At 45.0% G+C, this 26105-nt stretch overlaps 1 protein-coding gene across 6 annotated transcripts in view; it reads right to left on the bottom strand.

The window, feature by feature from the left end:
• The window catches only part of PRKAR1B (protein kinase cAMP-dependent type I regulatory subunit beta), a 119276-nt gene that overhangs the window by 2065 nt on the left and 91106 nt on the right, over nucleotides 1-26105 (bottom strand). For all 6 annotated transcript variants that reach the window (XM_028705700.2, XM_028705701.2, XM_028705699.2 and 3 more), the window contains one exon: nucleotides 24030-24151. In XM_028705700.2, coding sequence (XP_028561533.1) covers nucleotides 24030-24151 — 122 coding nt within the window. The remainder of the gene's footprint in view (nucleotides 1-24029; nucleotides 24152-26105) is intronic.

Raw genomic sequence — 26105 nt, 5'->3', positions numbered from 1 at the left:
GAGTCAAGTACCTCCAAATTCTTCCTGAACAGAGTTTGGAACAGGGGTAGCTTAGGCTGCCTTTCTATAGACAGGGTTGCTCCGATAATTACCCCTTCACATTTTACACTTCTCTGAATTTCACAGTTCAGTTCTTGGTTAAAAAAAAAGTGCATTTTAAGATGAGCATTTAAGGATAAAACGCACTTAGAAATGTGTATGTTTCAGAACACCTTGTTCAGCATCGCAAAGAAGTCTGATCACTTGGGCAAAGTTTGGTTTGCAGTCTTGAAATATGTCTGTGAAGAGAGAGGCAGTCATCTCATTCTCCCGGCATCCCAATCATCCCCTTAGCTCAAGCTATTGCAGCCCAAAGTTATCTGTTTTAGCACTGTGCTTTGTGCTTGCTTTGGGATCAGTCATGCTCTGAGTACCTATGCTGTTCCTTATTACTACAGTCATACCTTGGGTTACAGACGCTTCAGGTTGCATTTTTTTGGGTTACGGACCACCAAAACCCAGAATTATCGGAACGGATTACTTCCGGGTTTTGTTGGTCGCGCATGCGCAGAAGCACTAAATTGCGCTTTGCACATGCACAGAAGCACCGGGTCGCAACCCGCACGTGCGCAGACGCGCCTCTGTGGGTTGCGAACGTGCATCCCACACGGATCACGTTCGCAACCCGAGCATCCACTGTATTGTGGTTGTTTACTGCTACTGTTTTCCATTTCATGCTCTTTCCTGCATAATAAAAAATTAGTGGGAGGGGGCAGAGTATTGCATACTTGAGTGTTGTAAAACACACACTTACATGATTGTGTGTCACTAAATGCAGATTTGATACAAACATGGAGACAGAATGAAACTTTTTCTCTTTTTTTCTTTTAAAAAAGGTTCGATTGTAAATTTTCACTCTAGCATTTCAACAACCAGTAATTAATACGGTAAATGGAAGAAATATAATAAAGGGGGGGGGCCAAGAAAAAACCCCACTTATAAAATAAAATATTAAATCGATGTAAGTTATAAGATGGAATGTCATCATTTATCATTCCAGAACTGAATAGATATTGCCCATCTTTCTGTGAATGTATTGCCTTATTATACACTGACTGCATTCCTCTTGTATGTCAACTTCAGCATTAGCAAAACTTGCCAAGTTTTCCTCAGTGACAGAACAGAACCGACATGTAGAATCGACACAAAATGCATCTATCCCTACACACTAGTCACAAGAAACCTACGGCTGTTTTTTGTTTGCTTAAATTTTCATTTGGCTTAAAAAAAAAAAAAGATGGAGCAGGGAAGGAACCTCTGAAGTCTTGCCTTCGCCCAGAGGAGTCTCGTTGTCTGATGAGTCTTGTGTTTGGAAGATTGTGGCGGCCAAGTGAAAGGGTTAGAGGGCATCATGCAGGTCTGCACATTTTGGAAGACGTGCCGAACTACTGCCCGATTAATACCTGCTGCTCTCAGTGGCCAAGTAGGAATAATCTCCCAGAGATTATGGCCATTCTTCAGGAGAGCCTTAATCACTCAGGTGCTGCCTTGCATCCTGCCAAATCTTTTCCTATGTCTGCGTACACACCATACAGGTGAAGCACATTCTCCTCTCCCCACTTCACGAATCCTGGGAATCCTCCTTAACGGAACGACAATTCACAGCACCCTTTTAAAAAAACTACAGTTCCCAGGATTCCTTGGGTGGGAGGTGCAGCTATAGTGTCTTCCACTCACTCATTCAGCCACCACAGCCACTGCTTTGAATGAGCTGGAAACCCAGAAGGGTTGTTGCCAGTCAGAGTGGACCATACTGGGCTTAGATGGACTGAGTGGCCCAAACTGGCACAAGGTTTCACATGTTGCTATGAAAAAAATAAAATTCCCTTATTGTGGCCAAACGCTCATTTCTCAGCCAAATAATTTTGTCTGTGTTATCTGGGAAAGAAAGCTCCTTCATGTCTCAGTTTCTAAGATTTATTGCAGAGGAAAGGAGGGAGGGAGGCAGGCAGGGAGGGAGGGAGAGATTTGCACTCCTGCATTCTGTAAGGAGAGAGAGAATAAACCACCCTGTCTGGTCTCAAACCTGATGCTTGCATTGTGTCCCCACAGCCCCTCGTTCTCCCTCCACATTTCATAGCCCAATAGCGGAGAGTTTTCTGGAGCAATCTCTTCTGCCACCCAGTTGCTGTCTGCCTTCTGAATCCAAGGAATACTGCGACTCTTCATATGCTGCAGGAGGGCAGAACTGGCCAGCCTCCACAATATTAAAAAAAAGAAGATGTAGAAGGAGCAAAATATCTCAGTTTGGCAGCAGAGAGCAATGCCTATTCCAGACACATTCCACCCCCCCCCCATTCTTGTTTTTTCAACAGTCACATTTTCTGCCTCTGCCCAGCAAGAATGGGCTTATTGCAGACCAAAGAAAGCCTCTGATACCCAGACAACAGGAAGCAGATGTGAGATCAGATTATATCATTTCACCTCTTGCTGCAAAGCCCTGCTCTCCACAAATGCTTCCTGGAGCACTGCTAGGGGCGACCCTCCTGGAAATATGGTCTTTTCCAGGGCGCAAAGGACAGGATGCTCATAATTAATCACCAACAGCCATGCCATTTTACACTTGGGATAAACCCTGTAGGATCTTCCATCTCAATGAATCCTCGTTATTCCGTCCGCTAAGGATGTGAAGACCAGTTGTAGAAACACTGATAACATAACCCACTAACGGTAAGCCGTTGTCACTCGGTGATGCACAAATATTGATGTTTCCAGACCCATGCTGCTTCCCCAAAACTTCTTCTGACTACCCTAAATGGTTCACAACCCTTTGATAAGGACGAATATGGACATAGAAAGGAAAACAGGGTCCTATGGGTTCTACCAGGGTTGTCAGTCCTTCAACGGTTGTTTCTAAATCAATGGGGGCCATTTAGTTCATGAAAGATTCACTCAGTGCACATCAGTGCACCTTAACGCTGTTCAATCAACTCTAATATATTACATAGATTTCTAATGAAACCATGGAAACAACAGGCTATTCGTTTATAGTGAACAATGGCTCTTGGGGAGATACAAATAAACACTGATTTATTCTTAATGGGCACTACTCAGGCATTTTTCTGCCTAACAAGACCACAATGGTCATTACCTTTCTTCCTTTCCTATTTTTACACACTTGAAATTTAACAACCTCACAGATAAATGTGTGCCCATAACTTTCAGCCCCACAGACTTTGAATTTGCCTTCACAGACTGGCCAACTACACTTATCCTAACAAATAAAGCTTCCAGACCAGGGATTCAGGCTGAGACTACTGTTGTTGCTTAATCTGCCTCGGCTGCAACAAAACATGTCTTTCCCATTTCGGTCTCTACAGCCACAGCAGGTGCTATAACTCTCTAATGGTTTGATTTCACCCCCAAAGCCGCACTCCTCTATTTTCTCCCGAGACAGACGGATGTCAACAACAGCAATGTTGCTTTCAGTCTACAAACCATATGTACTTGATTTTGCCCCTCCACCCCAACACATTTGCCTTCTGTTTCCCATTGGGGTGGAATAGCATGACAATGCAATTATTTGATTTACACAATTAATTCATAAATACATATTTTCACCAGAGCAGAGACCAAGATGAATAGCATAGTCATGGGCAGAAGATGAAGTGCAGCAGGCTCAGAGGCTACTAAAGAAAAGGATAATAACAAGAAGATTCAACGATAGGACTAGTGGACACTTAAAGCAGTACAAATATGAGATGATTGGACCCCAATGAACTTGAAGCATGGGAACCCCCAACAAAAAAATTATAATTTGGCAAAATATTAGGACTTTATGATATGTATTTGCATAATTTGTAATATTTAATGTGATTTGATTGGATGGTTAAAATGGAAAACTTAATTAAAAAAATTATTAAAAAAGAAGAAGAAGAACTGCAGCAGAATGAAAACAACGCTGCGCGTGATGGATACAGGGCAGAACGAAAATTGATGCCTTCTTTGCGTATGGATCTCACAGACCTCTGGACGATAATTTTACAGTATTGGAATTGAAAACACTGGTCACGTGCACAAGGGCTCATGGCCTCCCTGTGTTGCTCACAAGACTTACTGTGTCAGTCATAAAGTTTTGCAGCTTTATCTTTAGGTCCTATGAGCTCCAAACACTTCACGTCTCGCCTTCAGGTTTGAGAAGGGCGTTTGACCTTGTGAGCAGAGTGGCTGGCCCTCCAGGCTAATAAATGTTTGGGGACTGGAATGATAAATCTTTGGTGATCTCAGGAATTTTGAAAAAGCACTGGAGGGTCTCTCTCTTCCCAGTAACTGATATCATTGAGCCTTTTCTCCTCCCCTCCAAGTAAATATGAGCATCGCATTGCAAAAACAACAGGAGTCACTGACCTAAAAACAGGCTGCCTTTGCCACCCATCCAGCATCCTTGCTTCCCCTCCCTCTCTGCCCCACGCACCTGTCTGCCTCCCCCTGCCCCCTGCCAACCACCCCAGACACTCCTTTATGGCAAACCATCTCAGTTTGCAGAAAAGTGCAGTTATTTCCTAATGGCTTTCAGATGCCCGGGTGACTTGCTGCGCAAAAATTTACAGCTTATTTATGGCGTCATAATTTAGGACATTAAAAATGAATTAAAATTAACAGCCCATGAACTTGCATCCCTTCTGAAGTTATGAGGGTTCCCCCCCCCCCCCACTCTCCTACGAAACAAAACCCACCAAATCACTGAATGATGCTTCATTTTGAAATGATGGAACATGCACCAAATGCTGGGAAGACCTGGTTGCAAAGCCTGATTCATAGGAGTTAGAAGCTGATACTTTACTGCAGATGGAAAGGTGCTGAGAAACCCATTTCCTTTGCTTTTCCTGGTTGCACATTTTGGCCCAAGTCCTGATAAAAAGGCTTGCCATCTTGTTTCTAGGTGGGCATCCAGCATAACCAGGGAGTTTGCAGTCCAGTTAAGACACTTCTGGTCTGCAGCTCAGGACACAGTTCAGGCTTACAGGGTCCTGCACAGTCACAAAGTCCTGCTTGCCACAAAACCGCCTGATCATGATGAGGTGCTTCTCCGCTTTCCAGTATGAGGGGGAATGACCCCAGGACTGTCATTGTTCCTCCCTCTGTTCCAGACGTGGTTGCCTAACCTCAAAAAGGATATTGCAGAGTTGGAAACGTTTCAGCAAAGGGCAACAAAAGTTAGAAAGGGGGCGGAGAGACTTCCTATGAGGAAAGGTTGCAGCAATGGGACTTTTTAGTTTGAGGAAAGAGGTGGCACGATAGAAGTTTGTAAAAGTACGCAAAAGTTTTTCTCCCTCTCTCCTAACATGAGGACAGGCATAGGCAAACTCGGCCCTCCAGATGTTTTGGGACTACAATTCCCATCACCCTTGACCACTGGTCCTTGTTAGCTAGGGATGATGGGAGTTGTAGTCCCAAGACATCTGGAGGGCCGAGTTTGCCTATGCCTGCATTAGAATTTATGGACATTCAACGGAGCTGAACGCTGTAAGATTCAGGACAGACAAAAGCTGGTACTTTCCCACACAGTGCATAGTTAAAACCATGGCGCTCAATCTCACAGGAGGCAGTGATGGCCATCAACTTGGATGGCTTTAGAAGTGGATTGGATTCATGGAGGAGAAGGCTGTCCACTGTCTCCACTTTCTGGGGCACCATACTTCTGAATACCAGTTACTGGGGAGAGTGCTGTTGAATTGTGATCCTGCTTGTGGGTTCCCCCCACAGGCGTCTGGCTGACCACTGTGAAAACAGGATGCTGTTCTCAGTGACCCATGGGCCTGATCCATTAGGCTCATCTTATGTCCTTCTGTTCAGAGGCGTGTTCTAGGTCCACCAGTGGAACACCTGCTTTCTGGCCTTATTGCCCTTAGAACCCTGCAGGGGGGTCAGAAATGGTGGTGCTTTCTTGATGTTGCATCGCGGAGGTCGCTGGCCTTGGGCCTCTCCCTCTGTCTATCCTCTGTCTCCTATCCTACAGAAGGAGGTCCACAACATCCAACAACCTCCAGCTGCCCTTCCGGGGTGCACCCATAGTTTCCAATTTATTTTCATACCTGTGATATTTCATTTACATAGAATCATAGAATCATAGAGTTGGAATAGACCACAAGGGCCATCGAGTCCAACCCCCTGCCAAGCAGGAAACAACATCAGAGCACTCCTGACATATGGTTGTCAAGCCTCTGCTTAAAGACCTCCAAAGAAGGAGACTCCACCACACTCCTTGGCAGCAAATTCCACTGTCGAACAGCTCTTACTGTCAGGAAGTTCTTCCTAATGTTTAGGTGGAATCTTCTTTCTTGTAGTTTGGATCCATTGCTCCGTGTCCGCTTCTCTGGAGCAGCAGAAAACAACCTTTCTCCCTCCTCTATATGACACCCTTTTATATATTTGAACATGGCTATCATATCACCCCTTAACCTCCTCTTCTCCAGGCTAAACATATTTGATTTAATACCTGTGTGGTTGGGTTTTTTAAAGTTTTAAAAAGTTTAAGGAGGGGGGAACCCAGTTATTACCGTATATAAAGAAAGAGAGAGAAACTGAGACAGCATTTGATAGCCAATGATGTGTCCAATTCTGGGCACCACAATTTAAAAAGGATCTTGGCAAGCTGAAATGTGTGCAGAGGAAGGAGACCAAGATGATCAAGGGTCTGGAAACCAAGCCTGATGAGGAAGGGTTGAAGGAGTAGGGGATGTCTAGCCTGGAGAAGAGGAGACTGAGGGGGAGATATGATAATCCATCTTCAAATATCTAAAGGACTATCACATGGATGGTGGAGCAACCTTGTTTTCTCCTGCTCTGGAGGGGAGAACCCAAACCAATGGATTCAGGTTACAAGAAATGAGATTCGGACTAAACATTAGGAAGAACCTTCTGACAGCGAGAGCTGTCTGACAGTGGGACAGACTCCCTCGGATGGTGGTGGAGTCTCTTCCCTTTGAGGTTTTTAAGCAGAGGTTGGATGATCATCTGCCATCCATGATCTAGTTGAGGTCCTTGCATTGTAGAGGGTTGGACTAGATGGCACTCAGGGTCCCTTCCAACTCTACAATGCTAGGATTCTATAAGTTTTAAATTACGGTTTCTATAATAAATCAGAAGCATGAATGATATCGATTGTTGAGCGTGCACTGTTTTTCCAATAAATGTTATCTGGTTTTGAACAGAGCCATTGCATGCTTTTTCTCTTAGGCGGAGACAACTGTTGCACATTCCTACTACTTATTTTCCCATTGAGGCAAACTGTGGAGGTTTTTTTTTTTTTAAGGAACTGCTCTTTTAATGAAATGCTATAAACTACTGCCACTCCTTTGAGTGCTGCTGGGAAGCTCCCTACAGCTGTCGCTAACATGGCCCACCTGCCCAGTCTGAACGAACCAGGTTATAACAGCTCCAGCTACTTTCTCCATTACAGCACCGCTGCTGAATTTTGGCTTAGCAAAGAAACTACTGAACATTTTACTAGTGTAAAATGTGGAATAGTATACCAAAAAGAAAAAGGGAAAACTCACACAAAACAAACTCAGCTACTACTTAGCATGAGCCAAACGAAAACACAATCCAAGTCACGGCGAAGTCAATGGAAACTCTTCTTGGCTTCTGCTGCTGTAGTTGGACAAAACCCCGCGAGTGCAAAATACATTTACGGCACAGAAGTATTTTTTTTTTTCTTCCTCTTTGGTCATGTGTTTGATAATTTACCAGAAATTGACTGACTGACACTGTGGCTCATGGTCATTATTAGTTTGAATTAAGGTGGTTATTGAAGCCGCAACTGCTGGAATTACAAGTTTGGAAACGCAGACAGACTAATAACTCCAGCAGATGGACTGAGATTCAACCCAACCTCAAGGTGATGTTTTTAAAACCCCAAAAAACAGTTTTAAGGCAGAGCAGCTGTTTTTAATTTAAACCCTACACCGGCGTAATTTCAAGCAATTTCAGTTCAATTTCACCAGCCTTTCCTTGCATGTCTACTCCGGCTTCTTGCCTGTTATAATGATTACCCCCTTTTGAATCAGGGTTGCCTGGACAGGCCTCACATTTGCATTTCAAAAGCAAACACTCTCTTGGAGTGATGTCCACCAACTGACTCGCTCTTTTCTTGGTCCGTGAAGATTAATTCGACATTAATGTGATGAAACAGGCATTTCTCAATCTGTGGAGACACCAGCTTCCAAGCAACAGGAAGGGCTGGTGACTTCTTAACAAAATTGTAAATTATTTCGTGCCAAACAGCCACATGCTGCTTTGTGAATGATGGGCTACTGGAAGAGGAGTGCCAAGGATCTCCAAAGCCTGTCGGTGCCCTGGGGGAAACTTACAGAAAGGACAGAGAAACATATCTAACAGGACTGAACCCGAAAGACTGAACCCATGTCATAAGCAGCATTGTGGTGGCAAGAATTTTTAGAACACAATTATTTTATAACACCGGTCCTAAAGGATCTACACTGGCTACATTTCCGAACACAATTCAAAGCGTTGGTTTAAAGCCCTAAACAGCCTTGGCCCTGTATACTTGAAGGAGCGTCTCCACCTCCATTGCCCAGCCTGGACAGGTCCAGCTCCGAGGGCCTTCTGGAGGTTCCCTCCCTGCGAGAAGTAAGGTTACAGGGAACCAGGCAGAGGGCCTTCTCGGTAGTGGCGCCCGCCCTGTGGAACACCCTCCCTTCAGATGTCAAACAGATAAACAACTATTTGACTTTTTGAAGACACCTGAAAGCAGCCCTGTTCAGGGAAGTTTTAAATGTTTTATCTTTTATTGTGTTTTTAATATTTTGTTGGGAGCTGCCCAGAGTGGCTGGGGAAACCCAACCAGATGGGCAGGGTATAAATAATACATTATTGTTGTTGTTGTTGTTGTTGTTTTATGTTTTACTGTGTTTTTAATATTTTGTTGGGAGCCGCCCAGAGTGGTTGCAGCGACCCAGTTGGATGGGCGGCATATAAATAATAATAATAATAACAATAACAATAATAATAATAATAATTGTTGTTGTTGTTATTAACTTCTATCTAGGGGTCTTCTATCTAGGGGTCATTGCTTGGTCCTTAAAAGATTTGCACATGTCAATGCAAATGTATGGATGCAAATGTAGGTCTTTGGACAAATTGAGATGGTTGGGTGCATGGAGCTTCCTTGCCGCTCTGCTTTGCGGTATCTGCAGCAGCCCTGTTTTTTTTGGGGGGGGGGGGGTTAAGGTGCTTAAAATGGGCTCAGTAGTAAAACACCTGCTTTGCATGCAGAAGGTCCCAGATTCCACCACCAGCATTTCCAGGGTAAGGGAGGAAGTAGGCAAACACTTCGCCTCCCTTCCCTCTACCTGCAGGAACCTCTTCACACAATGCATGCTAATCACTGAAGTCAGCTTTTCTTGGCACAAAAATTTGATTGTAATTAAAACACACACAGATGCTGTGTCCATCACCGGTCAAGGTATACACCCTCTTTTGCAATGACTCAGGCATTCTAAAAAAAGCGCTCCCCAGGTCTAATTTGGAAAGAATAGAGAAAAGATCAAGGAAGAGGAATTTCCTGGTGATTAATGGGCAGGCGGGTGGAGCCATGTCTGGGCTTTAACCCTGCCCTTTCACGGGTCCCTCGGAAATGCCTCCTGGGCTTAGTTGTTTTTACTGCACGCTACTCGTGACGGATTGTCCTTCTGAGAAGGATCCCTCCATCTCCCTCGTTCTCCCCTGCCTTGGGGCTATTTGTGTGTGACCGAAAAGATCTAGCTGACCTCCTTCGCCTCCTGCTTCTGCTTCTTTCTAGGTGTATATCAAGGCAGGAGCCCTTCTTCACTTGAGGGCCACACTGCTGTGTGGGCAATCTTGCAGGGGCCACGTGCCAGTGATGGGAAGGGCCAGGGAAAGAAAGTGGGCGTGGCCAGAGGCAAGAGTGGGCGGATCAGCAAATGCAGATTTCACCTTTGTGCAGTGGGCTGGTTTGTACCACATTCAGCCTGCCCCCCCCCCTCTCACTGGGCACTGTAATTCCCAGGAAAGCAAAAGGCATTACAGTGGTACCTCGGGTTAAGAACTTAATTCATTCCAGAGGTCCGTTCTTTACCTGAAACTGTTCTTAACCTGAGGTACCACTTTAGCTAATGGGGCCTTCTGCTGCCCCCGTGCAATTTCTGTTCTCATCCTGAAACAAATTTCTTAACCCAAGGTACTATTTCTGGGTTAGCGGAGTATGTAACCTGAAGCGTCTGTAACCCAAGGTACCACTGTATCTGAGTTCAAGGACACATTCCAGCCAGGCAAAAGCACTTGGATTATGAAGCAGGGCAAGTGAGGGGTGTGGTTTTGAGGGCCAGAGACAGACAGGCTTTGTGCTTAGACCCAAGGTTCCCCACCCCTACTCTAAACCATAGTGGTTGTCATCATCATCATCATCATCTTGCTCAGAAATGTACCGGGAGCCAATGTAGATCCTTTGGGACCAGTGTTATATGGTCCCAGCAGCTGCTCCCTGTCACCAATTTGGCAGCTGCTTTCTAGATTAGTTGTAGTTTCCGAGTCACCTTCAAAGGTAGCCCCACATAGAGAGCATTGCAGTAGTCCAAGCGGGAGATAACCAGGGCATGCACCACTCTAGCGAGACAGTCCGCAGGCAGGTAGGGTCTCAGCCGGCGTACTAGGTGGAGCTGGTAGACAGCTGTCCTGGACACAGAATTGACCTGTGCTTCCATGGACAGCTGTGAGTCCAGAATGACTCACCTGGTCCTTTAGGTGCACAGTTACCCTATTCAGGATTATTATTATTTTAAAACCAACACATTATTATCATTGCTCTTGTAAACTACTCACCATCCACATACAGAGCATGTCACCAGTTGCCATAGGGTTGTATCTAACTAAGTTCTACTCAGAGTAAACCTATTAGAATTAATGGATCTAAGTTAGTTAGTTATGCCCATCTATTTCAAGCTATCAGGAAACATCCCAATCTTGAGGGTGAAAAAGTGATCCCAAGGAACTTTGTGCTTAATAAAAAGATAACAAACGCTTGCTATTCGGAGGAAAAAGCCAACTTTTAATATTTTCTTTCTCATTACCACACACACACACACACACACACACAAACAAAGAAACAAGTGTGTCTTTAATTCTCCCAACCACACTGATTACCGTATTTTTCACTCTATAAGACGCACCAGACCATAAGACGCACCTAGTTTTTGGAGGAGTAAAACAAGAAAAAAAATATTCTGAATCCTAGAAGCCAGAACAGCAAGAGGGATCTCTGCGCAGCGAAAGCAGCGATCCCTCTTGCTGTTCTGGCTTCTGGGATAGCTGTGCCCTCATTCGCTCCATAAGATGCACACACATTTCCCCTTACTTTTTAGGAGGGAAAAAGTGAGTCTTATAGAGCAAAAAGTACGGTAATCTACAGATCAAATCAATTCAGTCTTGCAGCCCTACTTGCAATGCTGCCATGGCGAGAGAATGAGAGAACCCCACAAGCGAGAGGGAGATCCACAACTACGAAAGAGGGGATCTGTCACCCTATTTAAGTGCATCAGCTCTGAAAGTAGCATTCAGGTGTCAACCCAGAAAGAATCACCTGAAGGACACTTTGCCAGTGGAAAAAAAATAACCACCAGTGTCTGTGGGAAAACAGCAGAATTAACATGCACCCTGACACCAGATCTTTCTGTGCCAAGCGGTGTGGCGCAGGGCCAAGCAGGCTCTGTTTTCCTCCTTCAGACATGCCAGTGGACAAAGCCATAAAAGTTGCAAAAGGGGGAGAAGAGACTGGGGTGAGGGGGGGGAGAGAAATGTTGCATTTTAAAGATTCCTCCACTCGACAAAGCTCGCCATTCTCTTTTGCTTTCTCTCCGAGGCCAGGAAATGTCCACTGAGTCAACATATAAAGCAGCTCGATAATGGCTTATTCATCAGCTCTTCATATTTGGAATTGACCTTAGCAGCTACCATGTTCAGAGCAGAGACGTTGCAGAATTGCCGCCTCCTACCAAGTCAGCAGGATTGAATGCAAATAAAGGAAAGAAGGAAAAGGAGATAAGATTTTAAAGAGAGAGAGAGAGACGGGGAGTTGGGTGGGTAGGATTTGAAAGGCGGAGGCAGTGCAGAGCAGCCCTGGCTTCAGTAACCCATCCCCAAATGCCTTTCTGGAGAAAATTGTTTTAAGCCAGTAATATTGTATTATGGTCGGGTTACTCCCACCACCACCTGCTACCCTGTGAAAATATTCGGCAGACAGCAATGCACGCAGACTGAGCAGAGGGGGTGGAGAGGGAACCATAGACAGGCATCATAACTAAAGCCTCTCAAAGGATGTTAAGATTGGTGGCTGGGGGCAGCAGCTACAGTAGGCGAAGGAAGCAGTGCCTGAGCAGGAACAAAAAGGAGACATTTCTGAATATCTTTTCCTTTGGGGAAGGGTCATAGCTCAGCAGCAGAGCATCTGCCTTGCATGCAGAAGGTCCCAGGTGCCATAACCTGGGACCTTCCAGTAAGAGCGCCTCCTTTCTGAAACTCTGGATACACAATGTTGAGCTGGACACACCAAAAAAGGGCAGAGGAGAAAACTGATTCCGGTCACATTTCAAGGCAAAGTTGGCACAAACAATATGCAAGCCAAAAGGCAGCCCACCTTTTAAAATACATGTGTCTCTGGATTTTCCCATGCGGTTCTACAGCCAAGGGATGTGTACAAGAATGCATATACAGTGGTACCTCTGGTTGCGCACAGAATCCGTTCTGGAGCTCTGGTTGGATCCTGAGGTGTGTGTGTATCCGGACGTGCCACTTCTGTGCATGTGTGCGGCACGTAGAGCACTTCTGTGCATGTGCGTGCAACGAAACACGGAAAAATACTTCTGGGTTGGCTGTGCACATATTCCGAAGGATACGTAACCGGAGGTGAACGTAAGTAGAGGTACCACTGTAATGGGGTAAAGTGTGAACATGCATGTAACAGTGAAAATAACATACAAAGATGTGTTCTATGGGAGGGGGGTTGTATCTTGGACCAAATCACACACAAAGCAAGTCTATCAGGAGAAATTTACACTAAAAGGCTGGTGAAGTCATAGAAAAGTAGAGTTGGAAGGGACCCTTAGGAACATTTATTCCAACTCCTTGCAGTGCAGGAATATGCAGCCGTTCCACAGGTTTCGAACCTGCAACCTGGGCATTATCAGCACCACCCTCTTACCAACCGAGCTATCCGTGCAGGGTTAAACAAGTATGTGCCCATCCCTATGGACCAGTGGTCTGACTCAGTATAAGGTAGCTCCCTGTGTTTCTGGTGGAGGTGGAATTAATCATTTGGACACAATCCTTAGAATTCAGCCACGTCTGGCTGAATGGGTGTTGCACAGCTGCTAGGGTGGAAAAGAGACTCTGCTTCATTTAAAAGTGGACAGAGATAATTCTGTCAAGCAACAGCAACTATATAACTCTCAGTACTTGCCTTTGGCTTAAGAAGTGGGCATTTGGGTGATGATAATGAACCCAATAAAATTGTTCCACAAAGAGCATAGCTGGACACAATGATATATGTAGGTCTGCCATCAGAAACTGCCTTGCTGGCAAGTTAAAGCCCTCCATGACATTTATTTTTCTACAGAAGCATTGTTACCCCATTTTTCAGTCCAGATACCCTTGATGTGGCCTGCACCAACACCCTTCAGTATTAAAACTAATCAAACAAAGAAAAACACACCGCCAACTTTGCAAACAACAATAGCAGAGCACAACTAAAACCTGAGAATACAAAATTTGCAGGAAAGGTACTGGACTTCATTTGCCCCAGCACAAATGGTTGGTGAGCAAAGCCACATCTTTGCTGTTCAGTGAAAGGCAAGCCGCTGAGAGGCTGGGCGGGTCTCTCTGGGGAGGGCATTCCACAACCTAGACAGAGTAACTGAGAAAACCCTTTATCTGGTCTCCACCCAGCACCCTTCAGACAGCAGCAGGGGCATACAGCAAAATTTCCCTTGATGAGCCAAGTGCACCAGCAGATTCACAAGGAAAGAATGAATGAGCAACTGACCACAAGATGGGAAGTGGTCTTAAAACTGAGTCAGGTCATTGGTCCATCTGTTGTCTACACTGATTGGCAGTGGCTTCTCCAGGGTTTCAGGCAGGAAATCTTTCTCAGCTCTTATCTGGAGATGCCATAGATTGTGCCCAGGACCCCAAAGCAAATGCTCTCAGCTACTAGTTGGTCCTGGGAAAACTAACCTCTGTCCTGTTGCCATTTCTCTGCCCTGCTCCATTCCATTGGCTGCCACTGGCAAGGTCAGGGTTACTGTCCATGGATAAGGATTACTACATGGCGAGTAGGGAGAATTCAACAGAAGGTTTGCTATTGCCTACAGAAACACCATGTAACTTAATGTCCAGATCTCCCTGAAGCTCCTTTTTACTGGAAACATGGCTGAAAAGTCCTCCACAAAGGAAAGCTCTGTTTAATCCATCCCAATAGCCAGGGCATTACTCCACTTAACATCATTTTCAAGAAGCCATTTCCGTGATATCTTGCATAGGGATGTTGCAGGATTCCGACAAAAACAGAAATGGGAGCAGAAATTGCCAATGTTTGCTTGTCCGTCGCATGCCCTGAGCAGAAATCAATCTAGTGAATGCAGTTTGCATTTGCCCTTGTTGTAGCTTTCAGTCCACAAACTGACTACATTTCTTCCCCTCCTGCACCCATTTGCATTGTATTTCCTTTGCAGTGAAATAAATGGGGTGGGGAAATGTAATGAAAATGTGATTTACATACTCTATATCAGTGCTTTTTTTCTGGGCGGTACGCATACCCCTAAACATTTTGTGAATCTTTGTACTTCTGTCCATTCACTGTATTTATTTTCCCTTATTTCAACCATAAAATTGTGATTTTCTTGAGTCAAAATGAGAATACTCCTAAACATTTTTTTAAGGGGGGGGGGAGCACTGTTCCATATAATTAACTATGTAAATCATGCAAGTTACATTATTTTGCCACAGCAGACAATGAGGCAGATAAATGTTTTGGGTGGATGATGAAACTGCAGCGGAATGAAAACAGTGAAGTACGCAGGACGGAATGAAAAACAGTGCCTTCTTACACCCTTAACCTTGAAGCAAGGATTGGAGGGAGGGGCTATGCTTCTGACCATTGCCTTTGGGCAGTCTCTAAAAGATGGGATGGATCAATACCATTGGTAACAGGAGGTTTCCCTCCCTCCCTCCTCTCTCTCTCTCTCTCTCTCTCTCTCTCTCTCTCTCTCTCTCTCTCTCTCTCTCTGTGTGTGTGTGTGTCTGTCTGTCTGTCTGTCTGTCTGTCTGTCTGAAGCTTTGACTACATAGGGATATCTCAAATGCATTTTTGAATATTTAATCGACATGTATACTGGCAATATTCAAGAGAGCATCCCAGTCTCCATTAGCATTCTCAAATCTCAAGAGAGTTGTTTACCATAGTAAGGAAGCTGCGCTAAGGAGAAAAATGCATTGATCACACACACACACACCAAATTAAGGGGCTGTGATTGACAGCAATGGTCAGCTTGATTGACAGCAATGGTCAGCTTTTGTGAGCGCTCCTGCTTGAATGCTTGCAACATCTGTAGATGTTCCTGCTTTGTGCGTGAACAGGGAACAGAAGCCCACGTCTTGCCACAACAACGTTTAATTTGCCTTTCAGTGACACCAGCTAACTGGGTTCAGTCCAGAAAGAGGAGTTAGCAGGATGTCCTAGCTGAACCATCCATAAAAGGGGAAGCGCCAAGAAAACTTGACGTCCTCAAAACTTTCTGAAGTCCAAGTTATCTGTAAGATGTGGCACTTGTCGGAAGTGAATGCACACTAGATTTACACACCCGGATACATCACCTTTCCCCTTCTAGCTATCAAAGGAGCCTGTGGTGGGAACTGTTAGCTCCCAGCATAGTTAAGAACGTATCGGCATTTCCAGCGTAAACCTCAATTTTAAGGGGTTTATGAATCACATGTTTTAGATTACATCTGGATGAGGCTGAACTGCTTGGAGGAAGCTGTCGTCCCAGATGTGAATTTAAAAGCCAGCCATACTGATTTGTTGTGCTACATGTTGAGCATGCAAAAGAGAAGCTTAGAGTACTTAAAAAGAAGCTTGAGGTTGACATTCTTCGGGGCGTTTGTGGATTCTTTTTATGTTGCAAGGCTGGGAAAGGTAGCCCAAGTAGGGATCAGTCACCCAGGTTTTGCAGACCACCGAACCACATATGATGTGGAGGAGAATGTTTTCATGCGGTCATGAACTCATCAAATCCCATCCCTTTGGTTCCATCATCTTTTTGCCCCCTTTATCTATTGCTAAAACTTCTTTCCATGTTCCAGTTACCTGTCACATTGACTTGCCCATGGTGGACATGGTTTCTGCCCCCTGCTCCAATTGGGCAGTACCACACATGTATGCTTCTGAAATCCCTTTAATCTATATTCACTTTAGTCTCTTTTATTCCAAACCAAGGTTTCCCAAACTTGGGTCTCCAGCTGTTTTTGGACTACAACTCCCATCATTCCTAGCTAGCAGGACCAGTGGTCAGAGATGATGTTTGATGTTTTACTATGTTTTATATATGCTGTAAGCCACCCAGAGTGCTTGGGGAAACCCAGCCAGATGGGTGGGATGTAACAACAACAACAACAACAACAACAACAACAACAACAACTGACAAACACAATTCTAACCATGAGCTGTATCCAACAAAGTTATACTCAGAGCAGACCCACTGAAATCATTAAGCCTAATTAATAGGCACAAATTAATAGGCATGCCGAATGCCTGCAGAGCTTTCAAGTGTCCCTATTTTCCAGGGACTGTCCCGGATTTACAGAAGCCGTCCCGGTTTCTGATTTGATCCCAGAATGTCCCTCTTTTCTTGTGGATGCCCCTATTTCCATTGGAGAAACGTTGGAGGGTATGCGCTTATTCATTTCTATGGGTCCATTCGTGAGTAGGATGTGCTGGACACAAGGGCGGAGCTCCTCTAGGGCCTAATGAACTCAAAGGGACCTGCTCCCAGGTGAGTGGAGTTGGCACTGCCGCCTTAGTTTGTTTGTACTGAACAAAAGGATGACTGCACGGATCACTGGGAACTAGGGGAGGGGGGAAAGGAAGCTGAGAGGAGATTGCTGCCACAGCCGACTCAAAACATGGGTGACTGTGGAGGATTTGCAGCACAGCCTTTGTAGCTCCTTCTGGACAGCCTTCCCAGTCCTTGTTACTAATTAATCAGGCTGTGTTTCTGCAAGAGATTACCAGGCCTGATAGCAAAGTGTGCCTAAGGTGGGCCTTTGGCTCCATTCATCCCGACAGAAGACATTTACCCAGAAGTTCTCACGCCTGGCCTGGCTGTGTTTGTGTGTGTTTGAACCAAAGGGGTCTCTCTCAGGTTAAGATGGCAAGCAGTTGAGAGCACACACCATTCCTTCGTTCCTTTCAGTGTTGGCCACACAAATCAGCAGTAGTGGATCAGTTGCATTATCATTCTAAGCAGAGGTTTTTAACTGAGCAGGCTGTAAGGCCACATGAAGCACCCAGGCCAAGAGGCAAGCAAAACCAACATGCAACAGCAACAAAAATATATATATAAATCTCAGGCATTCTGGAGCTGAACACCTTCATCTGCCCCAGCTGCAACAAAACAAGTCTCTCCCTTGTCGTTCTCTACAGCAGGCACTGTAACCCCAAAGGTGAACTCCTTCATTGTCTCCCAAGACAAATGGATGCCATGATGATGAAGAAGAAGAGTTTGCATTTGATATCCCGCTTTATCACTACTCAAAGGAGTCTCAAAGCAGCTAACATTCTCCTTTCCCTTCCTCCCCCACAACAAACACTCTGTGAGGTGAGTGGGGCTGAGAGACTTCAGAGAAGTGTGACTAGCCCAAGGTCACCCAGCAGCTGCATGTGGAGGAGCAGGGAAGCAAACTCGATTCACCAGATTACGAGACCACCGTTCTTAACCACAACACCACACTGGCTCTCACTCACTCACTGGCCCTCACATGAACCTCACTCAAGCCTGGATTTGGTAAATCACTAAAATAATATGCATGTTACTGTGAGTTATGAAGCAGTGTGCTATTATTTTTTCTTTATGTGGTAAAATGTTTTGGCTTCTGCCTCCATCAGCTGCTCTGATAAAAATGATGTTGTTTCCAAGATGGCAGTGAAAGAGTTTTGGGGGTGGGATGCTCAGAAGGTCTTCATCTGATGAAGCTAAGAGATGCTGGTCCTATGTGCCAGGTTGAGGCCATGTGGTGTTTGTGAGTCCAGCATGTACACCCAGGAATAATAATAATAATAATAATAATAATAATAATAATACTTTATTTTTATTAGATTTATTTTCTCTTAAGCCACCTTCAGCCATGGGGCAGAAAGAGAAACAAATAAACCTGCACTTAAAAATCTGCACCTGTTCTCATTTAAGGATTAGATATATTAATCACTGCAATCAATTAGAAAGTTAAATGGCGCAATTACTCAGCACTTCAGAGCACCAGACGTTTTACCCATGGCCTGCAATTTAAGTAGAGGGAACTGGTTGCCAGCATCCACAACTCACCAAAATCAATGTCAGAATTCCTATCTGATGTGAATGTTGTGATGGCGAGCATGGAAAACCTTTGATGGCTTTGCTCAGCCGTTTCCAACTTGGTGCCCTCCAATGATTTTGCACTACAATTCCCATCAGCTGCAGGAAGCAAGGTCAGTGGTCAGGGGCGATGGAAGCTGGACTCCAATATATATAGGGGGCACCAGGTTGGGATTAGACTGGATTAACTGAATTGGATTAGTTTAATGTTGCAGAGGGGCATAGCAGGCAGAAAGCACTCAGGCTGCCATTGGCTGAGATGCTCTAAGGGTCTTTGGCTCCTTTAACTCAGTGGAAAACTGGGTCTCTATAAATTACATGAACTAATCTGGCATCGTCCCCTTGCTTCCTTTTTAATTGCACCCTCCTCCATCTCCCTAACGTTGCTTGAATGGTTTCCCATCAACAAGATGGCACTTAGCCCAACTGCTAATCCAGCATGAAGTTCTCAACATGCAACCGATATCAGGGGGTTGGGGAGGGGAGGGAGGGGCAGCTCTCTCAGCATACCGAGAGGAGTTCCATGACATAACTCCAGACCATATATGGTGCTTGCTGACGAGAACTAGAGCCAAAGGATCTGATACGGGGGAAGCGTGGGAGCTGAAGAAGCCAGGATGGGCTGCCACAGCTGTGGACTACGGCATTCTCGGGCAGCTGAATCAGTCCAGCTCCCTCCTTGATGCTCTGCTACTAAAGCTAGCCTTGGGAGAGGCTCAGGTTGGAGTTCCTGAGAACAACTCCCACTCTGAAGAACCGTCTGCAGATAACATCTCACGAGGCCAGCTCGACACCTTAGCCTTAAAAAATACAAAAGAGCAGGAAGCTGGGAGCACAAGAACCAACTCCTAGGGGCCCCCCACAATAAAATATTTGTGGTGGCCGGGCCCCCGCAAAACTGATGAGCATTCCCATTCAAATGGTGTGTGTGCACTGCATCATGTGATCGGTTATGCGGGGCTGGGCTTACCTGGGCCCACACAATATTTTATTCAAGTTGGCACCCCTGGCTGGGAGACCTTGTGATGTGTGGCTACTTGCTCAGAGTTCAGTGGGTTTAATTTCTCCAGCACTCCCTTCCTTGTGCTGTCATCCCCTCCTTCCAGTCAATTCTTGATTGACCTAGAACAGGGATGGGGAAGTTTTCACCCTCCAGATGTTGTTCCAGTCAGCATGTCCAATTGTCAGGGACAAAGGGAGGTGTAGTTCTGCAACATCTGGTGGGCCACAGGTTCCCGGTTCTTGTCTAAGGCCTCACACCATATATTTAGAGCACCGATACCACTTTAAACAGCCATGGCTTCCCCTGAAGGATTCTGGGAAATGTTGCTTGTGCTGAGAGTTGTTAGGAGAGCCCCTGTTCCCTTCACAGAGCTATAATTCTCAGAGTTCCCTGGGAAGACAGATTGACTGCTAAAGCACTCTGGGAAATGTAGCTCTGAGAAGGGAATAGGGGGCCTCAAACCCCCTGTGGTAACAAACCACAGCTCCCAGAATCCTTTTTTTTTGGGGGGGGGAAAGCCATGACAGTTTGAAAGCACTGATTGGCAGCACTGGCTGGGACTGATAATCTGCCAACATCTGGAGAACACCAGGTTGGACTGCATTTCTGTGATGGTGGCACTGGTTCTGATTCATGCAGAAGATTCCATTTTTAACCTGTGACGTCTGCCAAGGCTGAGGGCAACCCCTTCCCTTTCTCGATGCCATGGGATTCCCTCAGGTGGAGGGAAGAAGACATGAAGATGCTTCACTCTGAGCCAGACTCTTGCTTCCAACCAAATTCACAGCTGTCTACTCTGACCGCTTCAGGATCTCAAGCAGAAATATGTCCCAGTTGTGCTTATCAATACCCTTTTCAACAGTTCGTGCTGGGGACTAGAACTGTGACCGTCTGCATGCAAAGCAGGGGACCACTTCTGCTTCCATTTCCTAAGGACTGGGGAGGAAAATCACCTGTGTGATAGCCGCTACACCAGACCTGCATACCTAAAGAAACATGTGTTGGGTCCATGAACAACAGCTCTTCAGACAGCTGTTTCTCTGCAGGGAGGATGGAGTTTGCTTTATGGTAGGGTGGAGACATCAGCTGTTTGAATCTGTCCCACCTCACTGCCCCACCCACTGTTCACTAACATTATATATGGGGTTGCTTTATAGCCGAACTGGAAAACTAGCAAGACCCAGCTAAATATACAGCCTGACTCTTGAAAACAAATACCTTAAAAGCACACACACCAATGAAATCAGAAAGGCAGAAATCTCTTGAGTGTAGTGTACACACACACAGTGGTGATAGTTTATGATATGGCTGCAAATTTGTTTTTTGTTTTTTTCGGGACTGCATCTGTTACGAGGTTCACTTGCCAAAATATAATTCTTTATGGCAACAAGCGTTGCACGGCGCTTAAGGTTCTGCACCTCAGTGCCAGGAATCTCAAATGGTATAATTCCATGACCTTGAAAATCCAGTAGATGCATTCCACATCTGCCCAGGCTGGGAAAGCCTGATGTTGTTGTGTGAAAAAGCAGGGTGGGAAACAAGATCTCAAAAATGTCTGAAGGAAGACAAGGGAGGGGGAGGGGAGAACTGACAGGAGGTTTTTAAAATACTTCCCCCCCCCAGCCTTTGTTCACTAGTTTTCACAGATCAAACTGCAAACCTGTTACACACTGGGAACATAGGAAACTTCCGTATACTAAGGTCAGATGATTTGTTTACATAGCCCAATATGCAGTAAGTGTCCAACAGAGGTGCGCACAACAACCTGTATATTTTGTTCAGTGTCAGTTTTGAATGCATTCAGTCTGAAATTTGTTCCATCCCATTTAAATCATGCATTTAAATTGGGTGCACAGTCCCCTAAAATGTACATTCTGAATGGATTCCTCTAAAAAATATGTTTTATTTCTGTGCCTTTTCTCCTAAAATACACGTTTTTGTATGCATTTTCACTTTGAAAACACATGTTTCCGCGCATTGAACCAAACCGCACCTGATCCTTTTAACTGGCGATGCTGAGGACAGGTGCTTCAGGACGAGAGCGGAGAGAGAGAAGGGCAGAAAGGCACTTGTAGGGCACACAGGTGACTTCGATCACACAGTGTTGAATAAGTGTGTGTGTGTGTGTGTCAGGCCATGGGGAATCCAGAAACCCAGGAGAGCAGGGGGAAATATTTTACCTGTCTTGAATAAGACTCTCAGACCCAATGAATGAGCCAATCCCCTCACCACAAGTCAACCTAAGGCAGAGATGGGGGGAACTCATCCCCTCCCACGTTTTCTGATTTTTTGTCGATTATTTCAAATCTTTGAAAGGAAATATTTTTCTTTGTTGTATCGTTTTTGTTTATGCTTTATTGACGTGGAATGTTATCAGAAAAGCAGAGAAATAAAATATGCAAAGAAAACAACAACAATCGGGCAGGATACAATCCAGCAAAACCAAATGCAACATTATTAATTTAGCCAAAAGAATATTATCGCATAGATGTGCTCCCTTATTTCGGAATTCTGTCTCAGCCCCCCACTTCACACACACACACCCTACACATGGATACAGCTCACACCTGTGTTTCAACCCAGCACACCGCTTAGAAACAGCAGGGGGGTGGTATAGAGATAAGTGGGAGGCAGGCAACTCCCTGCTGTTTCAGCACAGAGTGCTAAATTCTCCAGGTCTGTTATGGCTGTAAATCCCCATGAAACGAGGTTTTAAATTGCGGCCCCAAACTGTGATGAGAACCAAAAGTTCAGGACTGCAGAGTTGCTGAACAAATCTATGCTACAGACCTGAAGCAGTTTAACACTCATATACTCTCTCTCTCTCTCTCTCTCTCTCTCTCTCTCTGGGAATTGCAGTTCTGGGAAAGAGTGGCAACTGGGCTGCGAAGTATTTCTCAGTGGCTGCATTCACGTGGCGGGTTATTCCACTTTCACAACACTTCCTTAATGCCAAAGAAATGAATATGTAATAAACTAGAAAGGGAAGTTGGGGGAAGTCGTGTGTGTGTGTGTGTGTGTGTGTGTTGATTGAAAATATAAAATGTAATTTGCATTTTTAATCATGCTAAAATTTGTTGTAAAATCTCAATTAAAAATAAACAACACTTCCCTAACTTTTAATTTCCACATTAAAGCTGAGCTTTCACACGATGTTAGAAGCTGCTTCTGGAACAATAGTGAGATAATAGCACAAGTATAGCACTGATTCCCATATTATTTGCAAATGGATTTTTTTCTGGAAGCAAAAAGCATGGAAATGAGCACTATATTCCATGATTGTTCCAGAAGTGGCTTTTACATTGTGCGAAAGCTCAAACGTAATGCGGAACTTAACAGTTTTCAAACGTAAGCTGTTCTATAAGACCGTTTGACTTCTGAAACGTTCGACAACTAAGGAGCAATGGGTGGTCAGCAAATTCCATTGAGAAAATGGAGAAACACGCCTCAGAAGCCGTTTGACTTCTGAGGCGCGTTTGAAAACGGAAGCATTCACTTCCGGGTTTTTGCGTTCGGGTTCTGAATCATTCAGCTCCAGAGATGCTCAAAAACTGAGGTTCCATTATATTTTAGAAAACAGGTCGGCATCTCTATGGGCAGGCTTTTGGAGGAGGGGTAAGGTGAAGAATTCCTGGTTTGGGCTTTTATAGACCTGGCGAATATTTTAATGTTGCATCCCCCCCCCCCCGCCTTTCTTCCCTGTGTGTTGGAGGTATGGAATTCTTTTCATTTTGATGCATTCCCCTCCCCCCATTGTACTGTTTCATGTTTTTATGGATGTAAATTGCTCTGGGGCCTACTGGCAAAGGGCAGTATGCAAAACGTTTAGACAAAATGAACTAACTCAAGGCTCCCAAAGGAAGCATACACCCCAAGGAAGTAGAAAAACAGAAAGTCAGGTTTTGCATCCATGGCAGTGACCCGAGGAGGAATGACCACTGAAAGGAGCGCACACCATAGTGCATCTGCATCAGCACAACCGGACGCCTTCATCTGCCCCAGCTGCAACAAAACATGTCTCTCTCGTGTTGGTTTCTACAGCCACAGCAGATCCTGCAAACTCCCAACGGTTTGACTTCACCCCCAAAGGCGGGCGCCTCCACTGCCTCCCAAGACTGACGGGTGCCAACACACACACCACCAGTTGAATCTGCACCCAGAATTCTTTGCAAAACAGTTGCTTTTGCTTTTATCCACAGCACATCGATCCATGCGCTCAACTTGCAAAACCAGCTCACATACTCTAATGCTCGCTTGCACAAGGCCTCCTTGCAGTTCTGAGCTTGGAATCTTACCCGCGGTCCCAGTTAACAGAGCCGATGCAACGCAGTCGCTTGGTAGTTATATACACTTTCAGGAATTGTGCCGGGTTAGAAAGCCAGGCTTACCTCTGTGATGATGAAAAAGTCATCTCCTGGCTCTCCCTGAACAACTATCTTTTCTCCGTCTTCAAACTGGACAGGTTCTAGCGCATCTGCCACAGTCAACCGCTCCCATTTGTCAAGAGATTCTGAAACATGGAAGAACACAAGGAGGGTTTTTCTCAATGCACCTGTTTTATTCATGTTGGTTTGCCTCTAAAAGTTTAACAGACCTTTTCTACAAGCACCAATCCAAACACAAAAGTTGTTGAGCTTATTTCTTTCTTTCTTTTTTGTTTTGCCCCAAGTTGAGCTTTTTGACGTTTTAAAGCTATTTTTAAGGGAATTCGCCAAAATCTAGACTTCAGACATTGGTTGCCATATGTCCGTATTTTCACTGACATTTCAGTGATTTCCACCTGGGCACTGCTTCCAACTGCAGTATTCCAGCTATGTCAGGGAAATTCCGGACTTATGGCAACCCTAAGCACCAATCAGAACCCATTTCACCCTGCCCACATCCTTCCGTCAAAATGGTGGATAACTTACACAGGGTTGTGCAACTCTACTTTTAAAAGAACTTTTGCCCTTTGCATTTGCACTTAAAACGATAAATGGATTTAATTTGCCTCTTACAAGTGCAGGTGCTGGGACCTTTCCATTGCTCGCTCTGATTTGCCGTAATTGGCACTCTTAAAATTATCGCTGCAATGCAGGTTCTTTCTGGCAGGCTGGAACGGATGATATCCCAGACCTTCTGCTAAGCATTGCAAGGGTAATTGCAAGTTCTCCTTTTTGTGATGCAATAAGAAGTTCAAGTGCATTTCCCCCCCCCCCCAAGCAAAAATGGTAAAGGGCTATTGTCTAATAGGCGTGTTGCAGGGTGCAAACCAGAATGATGTTGGTGGTGTAATAGGATTGGGAGGCTGAGGAGTCAGTGAGGATTGGAAATATAAAGGGCACCTAACAGGGGACAGCAGGCAGTAGGCAGGATTCAGGGGAGATGCAGATTCAGGGAAGGTTACAGTAGAGAAGAGGGGCAAACTCAGCAGAGGTACGAAGACGTTTCCCTAGTCTCTGGGAAACAACAGTGGAAGACAGCGATTTCCCTTTGTTTGGTGGCTTTCCAGAGGCACGTGATTGGCCACTGTGGGAGCAGGATGTTGGACCAGATTGGCCCCTGGTCTGATCCAGCAGGTCCCTTCTTATATCTGTTAAGTTTGAAGGTGGGAAACAACTTTGAACCACCTGCTAGCAGCCTCTTCAAGCCTGCAGCCAGAAACTTTAGCAGTGTTGGAGTCTAAACTTACAGAGGGTGAAATACAGGTAATCTGATATGGCAGGAGTTATTTAATGCTATTACATCTGAATAATATTAAATTCAACGTGATGGCATCCAAAAACAAGGCTCTGTTGACTTAGTGATTCCAGAATCTTAGGAGGTGGGAGCAGGTTTTATACTGTAAATAATTTGGAAGATGCATGCTTTCGTGCTTTGTTGTTGCTTTAAATAAAAGCTGAAAATCCAGAGTTAGATCTGAGCCAGCCAGGGTCCTATTGCCCGCCGTCCCATGGTTATGGACTGAATGCTTCCTTTTATAGGTAGGGTGCCAATGATGCTGCCTGGGGCAGCTGCCCCACTCTGCCTAATGGTAGGGCAAGAAAAGTATAGAATCATAGAATAGAATCATAGAATCATAGAGTTAGAATAGACCACAAGGGCCATCGAGTCCAACCCCCTGCCAAGCAGGAAACACCATCAGAGCACTCCTGACATATGGTTGTCAAGCCTCTGCTTAAAGACCTCCAAAGAAGGAGACTCCACCACACTCCTTGGCAGCAAATTCCACTGTCGAACAGCTCTTACTGTCAGGAAGTTCTTCCTAATGTTTAGGTGGAATCTTCTTTCTTGTAGTAAAGAAACAAGGCTGAAAAGAGGGTGCAGATTTGCATAAAGTTTGCATAGTTTATTTTTTTAATGTGTAGGTGCCATTTTAAAAATCATTACTCCAATTTAAATAGAAATCCAATACATTTAATCATAGTGGGGCTGGCTGTGTCAAGGAGACTTGCATGCCCACTCATCCTGTTCCCTGTTGATGA

This window comes from Podarcis muralis, chromosome 14 (assembly GCF_964188315.1).
Source record: "Podarcis muralis chromosome 14, rPodMur119.hap1.1, whole genome shotgun sequence".
NCBI classification, from domain to species: Eukaryota; Metazoa; Chordata; class Lepidosauria; order Squamata; family Lacertidae; genus Podarcis; species Podarcis muralis.
The sequence above is the reverse complement of the archived record's forward strand: the minus strand, read 5'-3'. Positions and strand labels throughout refer to the sequence as shown.